The 21,108-nt window shown below is 45.0% G+C and overlaps 1 protein-coding gene across 1 annotated transcript; it reads right to left on the reverse strand.

Annotated features, from left to right (window-relative positions):
- Positions 7,014–7,652, reverse strand: LOC109230479. Its single transcript, XM_019395971.1, has one exon. The coding sequence runs from the start codon at positions 7,443–7,445 to the stop codon at positions 7,185–7,187; it is 261 nt and encodes an 86-aa protein (XP_019251516.1). The 5' UTR covers positions 7,446–7,652; the 3' UTR covers positions 7,014–7,184.

The raw sequence follows: 21,108 nt of genomic DNA on the forward strand, positions 1-21,108 counted from the left end.
TTCGGAGCATGGTTTTCAACACTTTGAGTTTGGTGTGTAGTCGTGGATGTACATTTTTGCCCTTGCATAAAATATTTCATGAGGAAATGTGTGAGGGTGCAATTGGTATTTCATATTATTACTACTTGAGAGTGGAAAGTTGGCTGGTTGAAGGAGCACACAGAATTTTGGAATCTTAATTGTATGGATTATTTTTGGAGACGAGCAGAATGATATGTGCTGATGCACATAATGCCAAAATACATGTACAATAGGATCTATGCACACGGATTGGCTAAGATTAAGGAAAACCCACTTGAGCCCAAACCATGGGAAATTATCTTGAGAACGAAACCACATAAATGTTGGACTTGCGTGCTTTAGCAGTATCACGTGAAAACTCACACGATTGAAAGTTTGACGTTATTGTATGTATTGTTTGACCAAAAAATTATCGAGATCTTTTTGGTTAAATCAATTAGAGAAGGATGAAGAGATAAATCTTAGTCAAACGTAATAACCTCCAGATCCATAAATAAATCAAAAAATAATGCATAAGATGAAATAGGGGTGATCAATCTTATTGATATTTTTCATTTCTTCTTTTGCATTATCGATGGAGATGACTGTTTTTCATCCTCCATGGAAGATGACTTTGCCTTCCTTCTTGCTAAGAAGATTACAGAGAAGAGGGAAGAGAGAGAAAAAGCCCCCCTTTAATGAAAGATTCCTTCTCTATATATAGTTATGGAACCCTCACTATGGGTCAATACACTTTCACCCCACGTCTGCTTTCGTCGTTCCCTGAATATCGTTCTTTGTCATGGCGGGTATTGTGAGTACGGGGTTTTGGAGCAAACCATGTCGTCTTCCACTATCTCGTCGCTTGGACGGGATCTCGGTTAGGCCGACCGCAGTGGTCAGATTTTGACCAATACAGTTAGTCCCTCCGTCTACCAGGGTCGTCTCTTGTCGAGCCTGGTAGGCGGATTATGATTGTTACATATCTAAGAGAAATCTGACTACCTACCCCTTGGGTATGGTCTTTAGATTCTAGTAATGAGACGGCGTCTTTTCGATATCCTTGAACTATAACGGCCATTTCGGAACAGGAAAATCGTTTATCTTGAAGCGTTGTTTATGGTTACCTGCCATTGTGACACACGTTCCTAGGGGATTGAACCGTTTCATGCCCTATCAACTTCAATTGGCGACTCTTGGGTTTCGTGCTTGGAAAATTTATGTCTCTTATAAATAGGACTGCACCATTCGATTTGACACATTTTTTTGCCTTTACTTAAGAGAACTTTGCGAATCTTTTTTTTCTCCCGATACTTCGGATTTTTTATTTTCTCCAGTTAGCCAGGAATTTTCGTATTTCCTTTTCTTTATCCTTTTGCTTTATCAAATTGATTCAAATGGCTGGCGATTCTTCTCGCGCTGACCTCTCTGCCACAACTCCGGCGCCGAAAAATGATGTTTTGGCCACTGGAGGAGCAAAAGTGGTAGAAGATGAGGAGGTCCCATCGGTGGCTGAGATCTTGCCTCGCCCTGGGAAAGCGTGGAGCGATTTCCACAGCCCCGCCGGGGAGGAGCCGAAACCTGCTCCCTCCGTCATAACTGAGGAGGGGATCACAGAATTGAAGGCTAGGTGGGGAATCCCTCGCCATGTTGAATACTGCCGGCGGTGGGGGACGACATAGTCCATTTTGACCGCCCAAGGTATTGCGCGTTCTACGCCTACCCTTTATTGTTGGATACACACTTCCTCTCCCTCTCTTGGTGGTAGATTTATACCGCTTTTACGAGGTATGCCCAACGCAACTTTCGCCGTACCTGTATAAATTGTTCCTCATGCTGCTCAAGTTTGCGGAGCTTGCTGGTCGTGAGATCACTTTGGGGCATATGCTCAATATTTTCGCCCCCAACTCATACGTGGCACGATGATTCACATGCACCACCGAGGGTCGAAGAGTCTGGTGGTGAAGATGGATGATAGAGCCAACCGTCGCTTCTATGAGAATTACTTTTATGTGCGGACCGAACACCTTGTGGAGGATCCTACGGGGTTCCCTGAGAAATGGAACTTCGCCCGTAAGTTTCTATGCTTTTTGTCGGAATGATGTTTGACTGCTTTCTTTTAGGTAGTACTAAACTGTGTTTTTACAGCCGCGAAGCTACCTCCTATACCTGTTGATGGTATCCGCGAGTGGGTGAGGGCCATCCTTTCTCATACAGCGGGTGTCTGTAGATGGTCGTCTTTCTATGAGAAATATGGACGCAAGCCCCTTACTGGTGAGTAATATCGTCGTTGTTCGCTATTCCTCTTCCTTCCCTTTTTACTTGGTTTCTTATGTAATGTTTGTCAATGCCAGGAAGAGTGCGGAGAGCGAGGGCTCCTCCATTAGCTTTTCGTCAACCTGCCTCGTTCGCTCGTCCTGCCTCAGCATCTACTACCCGACCTTCATCGGGGGCCGCTTCAGTCGAATCTACGGGTATGGCTGTACACGCGGAGGTTACCCCTAGACTTGAGATTTCAGCCCCTGTCACCTCCCCAGCGAGGGAATCTTCCCGTGCCGAGGAAAGGGAGGGGCCATCAAAGAGGCGGCGAGTGGAGTTCCAAACGACTCCTTCAGCCATGATACATTTAGAGGAAGACCTTCCCTTGACCAGATCTGAGGCGGGAGTTGATGTCGTTCCGCCTATAGAGACGCTGCCAGCTGTTGTGTCTGAACCATCGACGTAGATTCCCGCCGCTGTGATTAATCAGCCACCTGCCGTGACGGGGGATCAGACGTTTGAGGCCGCTGCTACTGCATTGGACGGGCCTTCGTCCTCGATACCCGGTCGTGCTTCTTCTTCGGCCGCAGAAAGGGGAAAGGGTGTCGTGGTCGACGACTTCAAATTCGAGTCTGATATTGATCCTGATGATGTTAGGATGTTTGAGGAGGGTCTTACCCGTTGGTGGTTCATGCGGGAGGGCCGTCCTGTATTCTTGAGATTTCGTCGGATATCAACCTTCTGGGAGATACGAAGGACCTGGTGCCGCAGTTTGACCTCTTGTGCTCTGCCGCCGAGAGCGAGGCTCTTCGGAACGTTCCTGATATTGATTTGATGCATGAAGTGGCCGCTATGGGCTTGAGGGTACGTTTCACTTTTCTTTCATGTTCCTTTCATTTTTCTTGCTGGCCTGGCCTTAGCTTGTCTTTTCGTTTTTCAGACGTATATGGTCGAGATTGAAAGTGCTCGCAGGGCTGACACTCGGGCCAAGATTTTCCTGACAATGCTGGGGAAATATTGGCGCTATTGCGATAAGTGCCGTGAGATGTACGAGCGGCTGAAGGCGAACCCTGATGCTTGATCCCTCGACGAGGAATTGGAGAAGAAGGACTAGCAACTGATGGACGCTATCCGCAGAAGTGGTGTACTCTAGGATTAACTTTGTGCAAAGGACGAAGACATTGAGCTGGGCAAAGGGGTTGCTGTAGAGTGCAAATATCTTCAGGAGAAGTTGAGGTCTATGCAATTTGAGATGGATCAGAACCTTATCAGGGTCGAGGTGATGAGCGCGGAGTGGATGGGGAAGTTGACCGAGTTGGAGAGAACAGTTGCCGGTTTGGAAAATATTGAGAGTGCTTGGTCATCGGCTTTGGCGAGGGCGGTGGCATTAGAGAACACCATCCGCGTCCTCCAATCCGAGCAGGAATCGGAGAGGGCGACGGCCACTCTAATGAAGCGAGGCTTGCGGAGCGCATCGGTACGATCGACCGAGAGGCATCGACCCTAGGGGACCGGGTCGCTGCTCTTGAGGCCGAAAAGGAGAAACTGTTGGCTCAAATCGAATCCTCCTCCGCCGATGTTCCTCGTCATTTGCACGAGCTTTGGGTTCATGCTAAAGACCAGCAGAACATCTACAAGAGTTTGTGGGAGGCGGGCAACGTTACTGAGGCTGCATATGAAGGATCACGGGCGAAGGCACGAGAGGCTCGTGTTAAATGTGGATATGACTCTGCAATGCAGGAAGCTGATGAGGGTGCGGGAGATGAGGGAGGATCTCCTGGAGATGGTGCCGAGTGAAAGAATTGCTATCATTGTTTCTCTTCCTTTTTATTGTTGTTGTTTATTGTTCTTTTCTTGGACTCCGTTGGTTTTAGTTGTAGGTAATTTGCGGCTGTTTGCGCGGTAGCTTTGTATGAAGAGGATTTTTCATTGTTACATGCCTTTTGTACTCCTTTTCCTGTTTTGCTCTTCGTAATTTTGATGCAAAGTAGATTTCTGCGTGCTGACTTCCCGCTTCTTAGGGCCTTGATGATTGCTTTAGCCGACGGGATGGTGCTTTTCACCTTGTGTCGAGGTGTTAATCCATCAAAGTCCGAATGGTATCAGATTCTTTTTCTAATAATGGCCTTAGCCGTAGGGATTTTATTTTCGAGCTTATAGCAAAGTATCATCCTGTCGCAAGTCCCAGTTTTCTTTGGCGATGGCTTTCGGTATTAGGGGTATCATTTCGAATTCTCGTCGAAATGTTGACCCATCGTTGTTCGATCGAGGTCGAACTCTTCTTTTTGACAGAGACCCTTGGCCTTAAGGGTGTTATTTCGAGCTTTCGTCGAAATATTAACCCATCGTTGTTCGATCGAGGTCGAACTCTTCTTTTTTGGCGGAGGCCCTTGGCCTTAAGGGTGTTATTTCGAGCTTTCGTTCAAATATTAACCCGTCGTTGTTCGATCGAGGTCGAACTCTTATTTTTAGCGGAGGCTCTTGGCCTTAAGGGTGTTATTTCGAGCGTTCGTCGAAATATTAACCTGTCGTTGTTCGATCGAGGTCGAACTCTTCTTTTTGGCGGAGGCCCTTGTCCTTAAGGGTGTTATTTCGAGCTTTCGTCGAAATATTAACCCGTCGTTGTTCGATCGAGGTCGAACTTTTCGTTTTTGGCGGAGGCCCTTGGCCTTAAGGGTGTTAATTTGAGCTTTCGTCGAAATATTAACCCGTTGTTGTTCGATCGAGGTCGAACCCTTCTTTTTGGCGGAGGCTCCTGGCCTTAAGGGTGTTATTTCGAGCTTTCGTCAAAATATTTACCCGTCGTTGTTCGATCGAGGTCGAACTCTTCTTTTTGGCGGAGGTCCTTGGCCTTAACGGTGTTATTTCAAGCTTTCGTCGAAATATTAACCCGTCGTTGTTCGATCGAGGTCGAACTCTTCTTTTTGGCGGATCCGCCCTTGGCCTTAAGGGTGTTATTTCGAGCATTCATCGAAATATTAACCCGTCGTTGTTCGATCGAGGTCGAATTCTTCTTTTTGGCGGAGGCCCGTGGCCTTAAGGGTATTATTTCGAGCTTTCGTCAAAATATTAACCTGTTGGTTTTCCATCGAGGTCGAACTCTTCTTTTTGGCGGAGGCTCTTGGCCTTAAGGGTGTTATTTCGAGCTTTCGTCGAAATATTAATCCGTCGTTGTTCGTTCGAGGTCGAACTCTTCTTTTGGCGGAGGCCCTTGGCCTTGAGGGTGTTATTTCGAGCTTTCTTCAAAATATTAACTCGTCGTTGTTCGATCGAGGTCGAACTCTTCATTTTGGCGGAGGCCCTTGGCCTTAAGGGTGCTATTTCGAGCTTTCGTTGAAATATTAACCCGTCGTTATTCGATCGAGGTCGACCTCTTCTTTTTAGCGAAGGCCCTTGGCCTTAAGGGTGTTATTTCGAGCTTTCGTCGAAATATTATCCCGTCGTTGTTCGACCGAGGTCGAATTCTTCTTTTTGGCGGAGGCCCTTGGCCTTAAGGGTGTTATTTCAAGCTTTCGTCGAAATATTAACCCGTCGTTGTTCAATCGAGGTCGAACTCTTCTTTTTGGCGAAGGCTCTTGGCTTTAAGGGTGTTATTTCGAGCTTTCATCGAAATATAAACCCGTCGTTGTTTTGGTTTTTCGGAGAGGGGTATATTCAGGGGGAGTCCCAGTTCGCCTGATTTTGTTTGCGTTGGTGAGTGTGATATCGAAGAGCAGGAAACGCTGCTGCTTTTCTCACACTCATTTGACACACATATTGGAGTTTTCCTGTCTAACCTTTTCACTTTCCGGTCTTGAGGTATCATTGGTGGATGGGACGATGAATTACGCTTTGACCTCGGGGGGTTCCCCCTCGTCGGCCATTTATTTAAGTCCCCAGGAAGGCTTCATTGGGACCTTTTTTAGTGAGGGAGAGGAAGCCATTTGAAGGGTATCACTTCCAAGGCGTCGGGTTTGTCTGGTGAACGATATTTCGGTAGTTCCGTAATAATTTCTCATTCTTCAGTTGGGATGTTTCCATGCTCGCTCGCCCGTGCCGCGCTTTCGTTCTTGTTTGAGCAACCAGCAGAAGGTGGGTTAGGATGATATCCTCCTTATCCTGATCTGATGAGTTGGTGAACGAAGGTGGATCGACGGTGTTACTTGCTCTGTTTGGCGCTTCGATGGTTGACGGGGATGGTGTTTTCTGAGTTTGATAACCGTATTCGGCTCTCCTTCCCTTCCTTTTTGTGCCTTTGTCCCGTGCGTGCTAGGCTTGTTTTGACTGGTTCATGGGCTGCCCGGCGTGCGGGGATGATGTTGGTTGCAACTTTTGCTTGTATAAAGAGGCTAAAAGTATTTGTTTATTAAAATGGACCGGAGGAAGTAACTAATAAACTATCTACAATTATATGATGGGAACAATTTTGATATTCTGGCCATTTGGCAAAATTCATATCTAATTTTGTTAAATATGTTTTGAGATTTAATTTGTTAAATCCCCTAGTTAGATACGTCGTAATATTTCGACCCATTTTGTTACTTTTTCTTCCTCTATTCTTCTTTATTTGGTTTATACATGATCCTTGGAGATGCTCTTCAATCTAGATTTAACATCAAGATCAGGGACTTTTTTTTTTATATTATCGCAGACTTCTCTCCTTTCAGAAAGTTTGCATTTGCTTAATAATCATTTATACGTATTTCAAATTTTAAAACCATCTTTATTATTGCAAGCATGCTGAATTAATGCAAATATTACTACTATAGTTGATCCATCAAAACATAAAGACATCAAAATTTTCATAGTAATTCATAGATAATTTACATATAATCGTAAGGTCGCATGCCTTTATATTCTATTTACAGTCATTTTCTACATCATATTCCTTTTTTTTTTTTTCCTTTTTCAACTTGAAAATCTTCAGGTCTCTGTAAAAATGACGATCAGTTAGGACCCCAATAGCTCAAGTACATAACTTTCCTCAAAGACTCTTCAGATTGCTTTGCCTTCTCGCTTCTTGCAATCAATGACGAGGAAGAAGTAGAAGAAAACTTCTTAGCTTGAGAGTAAGATCTCATATTATTCTTTGCGTGCTGAGCAAAGGACCTCAAAGGGTAATTCCATCTACAGAAACCTTGATCTTTTAAAGCTTCCACTGCTCCAACACTGGCTGCTACTATCCATGCTCTCCTGCTTGAACTCATGCTATTTGGTTTTCTTTCTAAAAACTCTTTTTTCTACTTGAGTTTTGATATATGAAATCTTGCTTTTGCTTTTCTGAAATTTTGGATTGCTAGTCCCTAGTAGTAGATTTGAGAGTACTGGAAATGATATTTAGAGTTTGGGACTAAGGAGTTAAGGGGAGAAAACTAAGGAGTGATAAATCAGTGGTCTTTTAGCTACTATGGGCTCTCCAGCCAATGGTTTTCTAGTTATTTTATCCTCGAAGTAAAGAATATATCTATTCATTGTTTCTGATTTTTGAGACAAGAGTTGGACCACGGGCACTCTTTTCTCCTTTAGAAAATTTTGTTTTATTAATTGCACTAGCGACTAAACTTTAAGAGCTCCGAACTTGGATGTTTTCTAAGAAATTCATATGATCTCGTGCAGAAATCCCATAATTGCCAAGTACATTTTATATACTTTTAATATTCAAGCTCTATGATGCTTTAAAATTTTTAGAACTAGTATATTCATAATGCATACGGTCGAAATCAAGCACGCCCGATTTTTCCAGGCTCGAGGGATTGCCTTGGGTCCGAGTTCGGTAAGGTCGAGTTCGAGGTCGACGGACTGGACTCGAGCTCGAGGACAGAATGCAATGCCCGAAGATGGGAGTACGAGTATACCGAAGCCAAGTATGCTCGACCCCGAATAATACCGTTATAAATTTATAACAGAATGAGCAAGATTCCTACCACGTCCCCAAGATCATGGCACAAATCCCGGAATAGAATTGTACGATTCCGTACTAGGCGGTTAGACAATTATACCAATAATATTCCTTACTGTAAATAGAAATGTACCTTATTTAGGGTTTCCCTATTATATAAAGGGTACGGCAAAGAATATACTCTCTACTTTTCGTTTGCTGTTCATCAGAGTTGTCCTTTCTCTTTACTGTTCTTATTTTATTGTTCTTGGTTTATCTCGAGGTCACTAAGCTCGAGGTCACCACTGCTGATTAACATTGGTTTGATTCATTTATTTCTTTCATTTATACTTTATATTTCTTAATTATTAATTAGTATTGAACTAAATCACATATCTTTAAAACCACAAATCAAATTTAATTGTTACTCGTATTTTCGAGGTAAACAGTTTGGCGCCCACCATGGGGCTAAAGATAATAGTGATTATTTCATTATTGATTCTCATTACATACGTTATTTTTACACTTTTTCTTGTCAAGATTTTTTGATTCTCAGGCTGAAACATGTCTAGCTCACAAAACGCATCCGTTCATCACAACAAATGTCTTGGAGAAAACAACAACATAGGGGTCAGTGTACCACCAATAAACCCCGGGGAAGTGCCAAATATGGAACCGGTTGATGTTAGTTCACACATTGCTCTAAACACGAATTTAGGCATAGACCCCGGAGGGAGTGTACGCAGGGAAGCCCGATCTGGTGGCCAAGGAACACAAGGAATGGGTGATGGGGGAATCAGCCTCCAAGTGATATTCGAGATGCTGAAAGCTCAACAGATCGCCATCGCTTAACTTCAAAGTCAGAATAAGACTCCGAGTGTAGCTGAACATGAAAACAGTCGACGTGCTGAACCAGCGCTAGAGAGGTCAAATGGGAATGACTCGGGGAATGACCCCACCATAATGAGGATGCTCGAAGAGCTCACCAAGAGGATCGAGTCCGGAGAAAAGAAGATTGAAGACAATGACAAAAAGGTTGAAACTTATAACTCTCGTGTTGACCAAATACCGGGGGCACCTCCAGTTTTGAAAGGCTTAGATGCAAAAAAGTTCATACAGAAACCATTCCCTCAGAGCGCGGCTCCGATGACCATCCCCAAAAAGTTTCGCATGCCCGATATACCCAAGTATAACGGGACAATCGACCCTAACGAGCATATTACTTCATACACTTGCGGGATCAAAGGAAATGACTTGAACGACGATGAAATCGAATCAGTATTGCTAAAAAAGTTTGGAGAAATATTTTCGAAAGGAGCTATGATTTGGTATCACAACTTCCCTCCTAACTCTATTGATTCATTCTATGTTAGCAGACGCCTTCGTGAAAGCACACGTCGGGGCCAAAATGGTGGCCACGAGAAAGTCGAACGTCTTCAAGATTAAAAAAAAGGAAAGATGAGATGTTGAGCGAGTTCGTGTCCAGGTTCCAGATTGAGCGAATGGAGTTACCACCGACCTCAGATGACTGGGCAGTGCAGGCTTTTATGCAGGGTTTGAATGAAAGGAGTTCGATTGCATCTTGACAATTAAAGCAGAATTTTATCGGGTATCCAGCTGTGACATGGTCAGATATGCACAACCGTTATCAATCAAAAATCAGGGTCGAGGACAACCAGTTGGGAGCCCTCTCGAGTTCAGTTCGTTCTAACAGGTTGGCAGCTAAGCCCCGAGGGACGCAGACGGGGAATCAAGGTTAAACAAGGAGCGGTATCAGCCGTATGTCGATCGAAGAAACAATGGCTCGGGTCGAAACACCCCCCAAAACGATCAGAGAAACGATTGAGGTCTAAGTTCTCAAAGACTCATGAGTAAGAGCGGGTTCGATAAGCATATCGACCCCGCAGAGGCACCTCACTTGTCGGAGTACAACTTCAGCGTAGATGCATCGGGAATTGTGTCAGCTATTAGAAGAATCAAAGACACCAGGTGGCCCAGACCTATAAAAACCGATCCTTCTAAAAGGAATCCAAGCTTGATGTGTAAGTATCATGGCACTCACGGCCATAGGACCAAAGACTGCAGGCAACTAAGGGAGGAGGTAGCTCGGCTGTTCAACGAGGGTCACCTTCGAGAATTTCTCAATGATCGAGCTAAAAACCACTTCAGGGAGAGAGATGCCAGAAAAAATAAACAGGAAGAACCACAACATGCAATCCATATGATCGTCGGTGGAGTCGACGTCCCGCAAGGACCTGTGTTCAAATGCACCAAGGTATCGATCACCAAAGAAAAACGGACTCGGAGCTTTGTGCCCGAGGACGTCTTATCATTTCGTGATGAGGAAGCACAAGGCATATCCCAACCGCACAATGATGCCATGGTAATCTCTATTCTTTAAAATAAAATTCAAGTTAAACGTGTTCTAGTGGATCCAGGTAGCTCTGCAAACATAATCAGATCGAGGGTCGTGGAACAACTCGGCCAACAAGATCAAATTGTACCTGTGTCTCGGGTCCTAAATGGCTTCAATATGGCAAGCGAAACGACAAAGGGGGAGATAACCCTACCAGTAAATGTAGCCGAAACCATACAGGACATGAAATTCCATGTCATCGAAGGCGACATGAGGTATAATGCACTCCTCGGGAGACCATGGATACACAACATGAGGGCAGTGCCTTCAACTCTTCACCAGATAAAGAAATTCCCAATAGAGGAGGGAGTGAAAATAGTTTACGGGGAGCAACATGCTGCAAAGGAGATGTTTGCAGTCGAGGAGTTGGTGCCGATACCAGAGCCTTTGACCTCAGAGAAATCGAGCACCAAAGGTAAGCAGGCGGCTAAAAAGCAATCACCGTCCCCAGCCTCGACGGAATCGGAGCAACAGGTAATCGAGGACGAAGAAGAGGATTTCCTTACTCCTCGAACCTTCATCGTTCCCGAAGAGTACGATGCAACCAAGTCCACTGTCGAGGAGCTGGAGCAGGTCATACTGATCGAATACATGCCCGAGAGAGGTATACCTGGGAACGGGATGAACCCCCGAACTTAGGAAAAAACTCATTAAATTTCTTATTGATAATATGGATTGCTTTTCTTGGTCCCACTTAGATATGATAGGGATTCTACCGGAAATCACCACACATCGGCTAAGCATCGACCCCAGGTTCAAACCGGTGAAGCAAGAAAGGAGGCCCCAGTCCAAGGTGAAATATGCGTTCATAAAGGACGAGGTAACCAAACTCCTTAAAATAGGGTCTATTCGGGAGGTAAAGTAACCCGAATGGTTAGCCAATGTAGTTGTATTTCCTAAAAATGAAAACAAACTTAGAATGTGTGTAGACTATAAGGACTTGAACAAATCATGTCCAAAGGACTCTTTCCCACTGCCTAACATTGATCGTATGATCGATGCCACGGCCGGCCACGAGATCCTAACTTTTCTCGACGCCTACTCCGGGTACAATCAAATTTAGATGAACCCAGAGGACCAAGAAAAGACTTCGTTTATTACTAAATTTGGAACTTATTGTTACAACGTAATAACCTTCGGGCAAGAAAATGCGGGAGCCACATATCAACGCCTAGTCAACAAAATGTTCGAAGAACAAATAGGTAAAACAATGGAAGTTTACATTGATGATATGTTGGTTAAGTCCCTGCGCGCAGAGGACCATTTAGCTCATTTGCAGGAAACATTCGAAATCTTGAGGAAATACAACATGAAGCTTAACCCGGAGAAATGTGCCTTCGGAGTTGGCTCGGGTAAGTTCCTCGGCTTCATGGTGTCGAATCGGGGTATCGAAATTAACCCCGATAAGATCAAGGCCATCGAGGATATCACGATCATAGATAGTGTGAAGGTCGTGCAAAGGCTAACAGGAAGAATTGCTGCCTTGGGTCGGTTCATTTCGAGGTCATCAAATCGGATTCACCGGTTCTTTTCCTTGCTCAAAAAGAAAAAGGATTTCGCGTGGACCCCTGAATGTCAGCAAGCCTTAGAAGAATTAAAGCGATATCTGTCGAGCTCGCCTTTGCTTCACACCCCAAAGGTAGATGATAAACTTTACCTATACTTGGCAGTATCCGAGATAGGGGTAAGTGGTGTACTAGTTCGAGAAGAGCAAGGTACGCAATTCCCTATTTATTAGGAGATTCTGAAACTAGATACCCTCACTTAGAAAAATTAGCACTTGCATTGATAAGCGCATCTAGAAAGCTAAAACCATATTTTCAATGTCATCCTATATGTTTATTAACCACTTACCCCTTTCGAAATGTTTTGCATAAGCCCGAGCTATCGGGCCGATTGGCCAAATGGGCCGTCGAACTTAGCGGGTACGATATCAAATATCAAACCCAAAAGGCCATCAAGTCTCAAATCCTAGATGACTTCGTGGCCAATTTTACGCAGGCCCTCGTACCCGAAGTGGAGAAAGAACTCCTGCTAAGTTCGGGTACATTATCGGGGGTATGGACCCTTTTCACAGACGGTGCCTCGAATGTGAATGGGTACGGGCTTGGCATTGTTTTAAAACCACCTACGGGTGTTACCATTAGACAATCTATCAAAACTTCTAGGTTAACTAATAATGAGGCCGAGTATGAGGCCATGATTGCAGGTCTAGAACTAGCTAAAGGCTTGGGAGCGGAAGTCATTAAAGCCAAGTGAGATACTCTGTTGGTGGTAAACCAAGTAAACAAAAGTTTTGAAGTTCGAGAGGATAGAATGCAATGATACTTGGATAAGCTACAGGTAATTTTGCACCACTTTAAGGAGTGGGCTCTAGATCATGTGCCTCGAGAACAAATGTGACGACCCGACCGATCGTCTCATGAGTTACCGCTCTGTTTCCCCCTTTTTCTGCTTCTTTACGTATTGTTTATCCGTGTTTCAAGGTATCGGGTTGGTTGGATTGAATCCGGAATGGTTTTGGTGAAGTTTGAGACACTTAGTCTCTTTTAAGAAGGTTTGAGTTGGAAAAGTCAACCGGACGTTGACTTATGTGTTAGAGGGCTCGGATGTGAGCTTCGATGGTTCGGTTAGCTTCGGGGGGTGATTTATGACTTAGGAGTGTGATCGGAATGGGTTTTGGAGGTCCGGAGTAGAATTAGGCTTGAATTGGCAAAGTTGAGTTTTTGGCGATTTCCGATTGGTAGGTGAGATTTTGATCCAGGGGTCGGAATGGAATTCCAAGAGTTGCAGTAGCTTCTTATGTCATTTGGGATGTGTGTGCAAAATTTCAAGTCATTCGGACGTGGTTTGGTTGGGTTTTTTATCGAAAGCGTATTTCGGAAGATTTTTAGGAACTTAGACGTGAATTCGATGTGATTTGGTAGAATTGATGTTGTTTGAGGTGTTTTGATGATTGGAACAAGTTTGAATAAGGTTTTAGGATGTGTTGGTGCTTTTAGTTGAGGTCCCGGGGGGCCTCAGGGTGATTTCGGGTGGTTAATGGAGAAAATTGGATTGTGTTGCAGCTGCTGAAGTTGCTGCTTCTGATATTTTCGCACCTGCGGTTTGGGGACCGCAGGTGCGGCGCCGCATGTGCGAGGGAGAGGCCGCAGAAGCGGTTTTGGAAGCAAGTGTCTGGGACCGCAGATGCGGTAGGTGTCCCGCACCTGCGGAGTCGCAGATGCGACAAAAGGACCGCAAATGCGGTTTGGGCTGGTTTAATGAGTTTCCACAGAAGCGGATGAAGTGACCGCATATGCGGTACCGCAGAAGCGGATTTTGGACCGCAGATGCGGAAATGCCTGGGCAGAAGGTATATATTTCATACTTCGCGATTTTTGAAGGGTTTAACCATTTTTGAACTCGGAATTAGGAGCTTTAGGCGATTTTAAGGAGATAAATCAAAGAGACTTCGTTGAGGTAAGGATGTTGGACTTAAAACACATTTCTATGGTAGAATATCATGAATTAAGATTGTAATTAGAAGGATTAAAGGGCTAAAAATGGAGGTTTAGGGCTTGAGTTTAAGAGGCCTTTAATGGGGGATTTGAGGGGTCATTTGGACTCCGATTTTGGTGTTCTTTATATGCGTAGACTCGTGGGGAGATAAGGAACCCGTTGATGTGAAAATTTAAGAGTTTCGAGAAGTGGGACCGGGGCTCGGGTTTTGCTAATTTCGGGATTTTTGGTATTTTTCGATTGTTTTCGCTTGGGCTTTATTCCCTTAGCATATTGTGATGTATTCGTTCTGATTTTTGACAGATTCGACGCACGTGGAGGCCAATTCGAAGGGCAAAGGCGTCGCGAGCTAGGGATTTAGCCGGTTCGAGGTGAGTAATGCTTGTAAATGATGTTCTGAGGATTTAAAAGCCCGGATTGCACATCGTAGTGCTATATTGAGGTGAGACACACGCCTGTTGACGAGCGTGGGGTCGTACACTATTGGGGATTGTGACTTGGTCCATCCCAGTTGATGACTTTACCGCGTATGCGACTGAAACTTATTTGTTATCACTATGATTTGGGCTGAATACCATATTTGGGCTTCGTGCCAATTATTTGAACCCTTCGAGGCTTTTTCTTGATATTTCCTCACTGTTTTGAATTACTACTTGAACTCAGTCATGTATTATCCACAGTTTTACTACTCAGTCGGTTTTTACTCAGTTTTGAGACTTAAATGAAATTTTAAATGATGTTTTGGGCTGAGAAACACTGTTTTAATATTGCCCGAGGGGCTTGTGAGTATTTTTGACTGAGTAAGGCCGAGGGCCTATGTTGTGAGTAGACATTGATACTGATTTGAGGCCGAGGGCCTGAGATATGTACGCCACGAGGTGGCTTGATAGATTGATCCCGAGGGGCTGTTATTGTTCTGAGATGTTGCCCGAGGAGTAGATGTGGTGATACTGTGCCCGAGGGGCGAGCTTTCATTTGTTTTCCGTACCTTAATTATCTGTCATTTACCTGTTTACTTGCTGAAAGAGGATTTTACTGTATTTTCACTGGTTTTACTGCTTTTAGATGATTTTACTGCTTCATCATAGAATGTTTTGTGCCTTGCGTGATTTCTTACTGTCAGTCATTATTTACATTTATTACTCACTGAGTTGGAGTACTCACTTTACTCCCTGCACCTTGTGTGCAGATTCAGGCGTAGCTGGTTCTGCTCCGGAGTGTGGATTTCCTCCAGTTCCAGGCGGGCTTTTTCGGAGATTACGAGGTAGCTGTTGGCGTCCGCAGCCACGTGTCTCTACTCTTCTATCATTTCTGTTTCCTACAAACACTTGTAGTAGTTTATGACTTTAGCAGACTGTACTGTGATTCGTAGATGCTCTTGACTTGTGACACCCCGGCTAGGGCTGTGTTGGGTTGGATTTTTCTGCATTTTTATTGTTATTTCCGCTATTCGGTGTTAGTAAATCATGTTTTAGACTATTATGTGTTGGTTAACTGCTTTAAAAGATGAATTAGGTTGAACTGGCTGGCCTTGTCTTCACGAGAGGCGCCATCACGACCGGGTTCGGGGTTAGGGTCGTGACAAGTTGGTATCAGAGCCTAGGTTACATAGGTCTCACGAGTCCTGAGCAGGTTTAGTAGAGTCTCGCGGATTGGTACAGAGACGTCTGTATTTATCCTCGAGAGGCTGCAGAACCTTTAGGAAAAAACTTCACATTCTTGAAATTCTTATCGTGCGAGTTTATTGATCCGAGTACTAAACTTCTGTTGTTCTATTCTCTCACAGATGGTGAGGACACGCGCTACCGGACAGGATGGACGACCACCAGTGCCACCAGCTGTGGCCACCAAAGGTCGAGGACGCGGTTGTGGCCGTGGTAGGGGCAGAGTAGCGAGGGCAGCACCTACAGATCCACCAGCTGCCCCAGTCCAGGACCAGGTCCCAGCTGTGGACCCTCCAGTAGCACCAGCTCGAGCACCAGTTGTTCCTATTGTGATTCCGGGTCTTCAGGAGGCCTTGGCTCAGATATTATCAGTTTGCACTGGCCTAGCTCAGACGGTTTCAGCCACTACAGCCGCAGCTACTTCACAGGCCGGGAGAGGCAGTGAGACTCCCGCCGCCCGCACGCCTGAGCAGGTCGTGCAGGGACTTCAGATGCCGGGGGCACCTCCAACCCAGCCGGTCGCAGCTGCTCAGGACTATGTAGTTCCTGTCATGCCTGAGGATGAGCAGCGTAGGTTGGAGAGATTTGGGAGACTTCAGCCTCCGTCATTCAGCGGAGTAGAGGGCGGGATGCCCAGGGCTTTTTAGACAAGTGTCAGAGGATGCTTCGCACAGCCGGTATTCTGGAGACCAGCGGGGTTGCTTTCACTACTTATCAATTTTCAAGACCTGCTTTTACTTGGTGGGAGGATCTTGAGAGGCGTAGGCCTGCTGGTGCAGCACCCCTATCTTGGCAGCAGTTCTCCGTTCTCTTTCTGGAGAAGTATGTATCGCGGTCTCACCGAGAGGAGCTGCATAGACAGTTTGAGTGGTTGCGTCAGGGAGACATGACCGTCTCACAGTATGAGTTGAGATTCTCTGAGTTGGCTCGTCATGCCATCTGGTTGGTCCCGACAGATCGATAGAGGATCAGGAGGTTTGTCGATGGTCTTACTTATCAGCTCCGTATCCTTATGACCATGGAGAGGGTGACTGGTGCTACATTCGAGGAGGTTGTGGATATTGCCAGAGAGATTGAGTCTGTCCATCGCCAGGAGCGAGAAGAGAGGGAGGCCAAGAGGCGTCGAGGATCTGGTAGCTACAGTGGTGGTCCTTCAAGGGGCTAGTTCCAGCACAGCAGAGGCCGGCAGTTCTGTCAGGGTCAGTCCGATTGCTCAGGTTATCGAGGAGCATTATTGGGTCATGGTTCCCACAGTTCACACCAGGGCCATTCTTCACTTAGTGCCCTCCCAGCTTAGAGCTCATCCCGTGCTCTATCTGTTCAGGGCTCTTCTACGCCGAGTGCTTCTGATGGTCACTCCGGTGCGAGGGGTTCCCATCAGTCCCTTTCTCCAGCACCTAGGATTTGTTACTACTGTGGCGAGATGGGCCACATGTGGAGGCAGTGTCCCTGCCGTGTTGCTAGTTCATCCTAGCAGAGGGGTCAGTCATCAGCTTCAGCGCCAGTTGCTCCGCCACCACCCGCCCAGCCAGCTAGGGGTGGGGATCAGTCAGCCAGGGGTCGCCCCAGAGGGGGAGGTCGATCAGGGGGCGGTCAGGCCCGTTTCTATGCTCTTCCAGGCAGACCCGATGCCATTGATTCTGATGCTGTTATTACAGGTATTATTTCAGTCTGCCACAGAGATGCCTCTATTCTATTTGATCCCGGTTCTACCTATTCTTATGTGTCCTCATACTTTGCGCACTATTTGGGTACTCCTCTTGAGTTTCTTGTTTCACCTGTTCATGTATCTACCCCGGTGGGTGATACTATTGTTATAGACCGTGTGTACCCGTCGTGTTTGGTGACTATTGGGGGTCTGGAGACCCGAGTCGATCTCTTATTATTGAGTATGGTGGATTTCGATGTCATTCTGGGCATGGGTTGGCTATCTCCGTGCTGCGCTATTCTAGATTGTCATGCCAAGGCAGTCACATTGGCTATACCGGGTGTGCCACGGATTGAGTGGCGTGGCGTGACTGATTATGTTCCTAGTAGAGTGATCTCTTTCTTAAAAGCCCAACGTATGGTTGGGAAGGGTTGTCTATCGTATCTGGCTTTTGTGAGGGATGTTGGACCTGAGACTCCCAGTATTGATTCTGTCCCAGTTGTGAGGGATTTCCCTGATGTATTTCCTGCAGACCTGCCGGGCATGCCCCCGGACAGGGATATTGATTTTGGTATTGACCTGGTGCCGGGCATTCAGCCCATTTCTATTCCGCCGTATCGTATGGCACCAGCGGAGTTGAAGGTGTTAAAGGAACAGTTTCAGGAACTCCTTGATAAGGAGTTCATACGGCCTGGTGTGTCACCTTGGGGTGCGCCAGTCCTGTTTGTGAAGAAAAAGGATGACACTATGAGAATGTGCATCGATTATAGGCAATTGAACAAGGTAACAGTGAAGAACAAGTATCCTTTGCCTCGCATTGATGATTTATTTGACCAGCTTCACGGAGCGAGGGTATTCTCCAAGATTGATCTCCGTTCGGGTTATCACCAGTTGAAGATCAGGAGGAGCACGCGGAGCATTTGAGGGTTGTGTTGCAGATATTGAGGGAGTAGAATCTTTATGCCAAGTTCTCCAAGTGTGAGTTTTAGCTCAGTTCAGTGGCATTTTTGGGGCACGTGGTGTCCAGTGAGGGTATTCAAGTTGATCCAAAGAAGATAGAGGCGGTGCAGAGTTGGCCCAGACCGTCCTCAGCCACAGAGATTCGTAGTTTTCTTGGTTTGGCAGGCTATTATCGCCGGTTTGTTCAGGGATTCTCATCTATCGCATCGTCCTTGACCAAGTTAACGCAGAAGGGTGTTTCATTTGTATGGTCGGACGAGTGTGAGGAGAGCTTTCAGAAGCTCAAGACAGCTTTAACCACAGCTCCAGTGTTGGTTTTGCCATCACCTTCAGGTTCATATACCGTATATTGTCATGCTTCGAGAGTAGGGATTGGTTGTGTGTTGATGCAGGAGGGTAGAGTTATTGCTTATGCTTCTCGTCAGTTGAAGCCCCATGAGAAGAACTACCCCGTTCATGATTTGGAGTTGGCTGCCATGGTTCATGCGTTGAAGATTTGGAGGCATTACTTGTATGGCGTATCTTGTGAGGTATTCACTGATCATCGCAGTCTTTAGCATTTGTTCAAGCAAAAGGACCTTAATTTGAGGCAGCGGAGATGGTTGGAGTTGCTTAAGGATTATGATATCACCATATTGTACCATCCGGGGAAGGCCAATGTGGTGGCCGATGCTTTGAGCCGAAAGGTAGTGAGTATGGGGAGTTTGGCATATATTCCAGTCGGGGAGAGACCCCTTGCGGTTGATGTTCAGGCCTTGGCCAATCGGTTCGTGAGGTTGGATATTTCGGAGCCCAGTCAGGTATTGGCTTTTGTGATTTCTCGGTCTTCCCTATATGAGCGCATCAGAGAGCGCCAGTATGATGATCCATACGTGCTTGTTCTTAGGGATAGAGTTCAGCATGACAATGCCAGAGATATGTCTATTGGAGATGATTGTCGATGCCCCCTTTTCCTTTATAAAAAAAGGCGAAATCGGGTTCACGACATTTGGGCGGACAACTCCTTTCCCTTTTGGGAATTGGGTTTTTGAGTTTGAAGAGTCGCCACCTGATGATTAAGTGCATTAGGACACTAAGAAGGGTTTGAGTTGGAAAACCAGAGTTTGGGTAAGGCTAGAAATTATCTCGAGGGGAAGGTGTTAGGCACCCCTCAAGATCCACTAGTGTGGTTCCCGGCCATGCTACAATTGTGACTTTAAAGCAAGTAAGCATACAAGACACTTTCACATAAGGACCTCGAGTAGATATGTATAATGGTTACTAAGCATGCTGAAATTTTGAATAGGTGATTTCCTAGTTATTTGAAAGAATGTCTAAGTGCAAAAAAAAAGGGACCAAATAATGAATATAAACAATCAGATACAGAAGTGGGTGAGCAGAAAATTTTATTTAGAAGAAGAGGACAGTGCAAAAAATTAAAGGGGAAATTTTAATGACTGAAAAACATGCAGAATTTTAAATAACTGAAAATTGTCAATCTAAAATAATTACATAAAGGAAGGGGGTCCTAGGTTTGTAAAATACATGGATCATCCACACAACACTGGTAGCCAATCGTACGCATGGTGTTATCGCGTGATCATCATCTCCATGTCTACCCTTCCCACCCTGTTAAGGTATTGAAGCGCGGAATGATATCATTACTTATTGCATGCTATTACCCGTCCCGATCCTATCAGTTCCGGAGGCATTGGAACTACTATTCCTAAAAGGAAGGGAATTGGGGCTTTTCAGAAGTTCAAGAAAGGATAAAAATCTAGGCGACAATCAAAACATATAGTCTAATAGGGAGAGACAAATAGCAATTAGGGCTCACACAGGCCTCCTCACTTAAATGCAAATACATAGCATGACTTCAGATACTGGATAGGTCTTTAATTAAATTAAGGCGTAGGATAGGCTGATTCATCACATATTTCTCAGATGAGGAGTCCGAATTAGCCTTGACTAGATGTAGTTATCAGAACTGATACAGTTAATCAATTACCTACTGGTTTGCCTAGGTGAAACTTATAGGCAGGATATCTAACAATGTAGGAGTATACTGATTTTAAGGAGGAGGTTTGCTGGTTTTATCAACAAAGATCTGCAGACTTATGACTGATTCTAGATTCAAAACGCAAACTGATTCAGTTAATTTGCTCCTATAGACATGATCTCTAAGCGTCATTGGTTTTAAAAAAAAACAGTTGTATAAATGCAAGAGTCCTATAGACCTGATATCTAGAATGAATTGGTTATTATTAAGCCTAAGATTGTTTGCCTAATGGTGTGTACATGTAGAAAAACTTAAGGCATGATTTTATATGCAGAACCTATTAGCATGATCTCTAAAATGCGGAAATGCAGAAGTGCAGAAGCGTAGAAAAACTTATAGGCATGTTTTCTAAATGCAGAAGTGCAGAAATTGTGAATGACCTATAGGCAGGTTTTCTACATGCAGAAATGCAGAAATTATAGAAGATCCTATAGGCATGCTTTCTAAGCGCAGAAGATGCAGAATTATAAAAGATCCTATAGGCATGTTTTCTACCCTTTACATGCATTCATTCCCATCCCTTTCCACCATCCATCCCCAATAGTTATTACAAAGTTATTACAGACCAAATGGATCAAAAAGAAAGTAAAAAATTACATCAGCGGTTACAGCTACATCTAATCAGCCTAATTCAGACACAAAGTCCAACAATATGAGATAAACCAACTTCCAGGATCAGACTTCCAAACGAACTTCTTCATATTTGTAGTGTGTCTAACGTACCTAACGAGTATACAAGGAACGTACCGGCGACGTGGCTTACTA

Source organism: Nicotiana attenuata, chromosome 7 (genome assembly GCF_001879085.1).
Source record: "Nicotiana attenuata strain UT chromosome 7, NIATTr2, whole genome shotgun sequence".
NCBI lineage: Eukaryota > Viridiplantae > Streptophyta > Magnoliopsida > Solanales > Solanaceae > Nicotiana > Nicotiana attenuata.

What these genes read in the sequence shown, in the direction of transcription:
- LOC109230479 (XM_019395971.1), bottom strand. Translation starts at nt 7,445, where the DNA reads ATGAGTTCAAGCAGGAGAGCATGGATAGTAGCAGCCAGTGTTGGAGCA.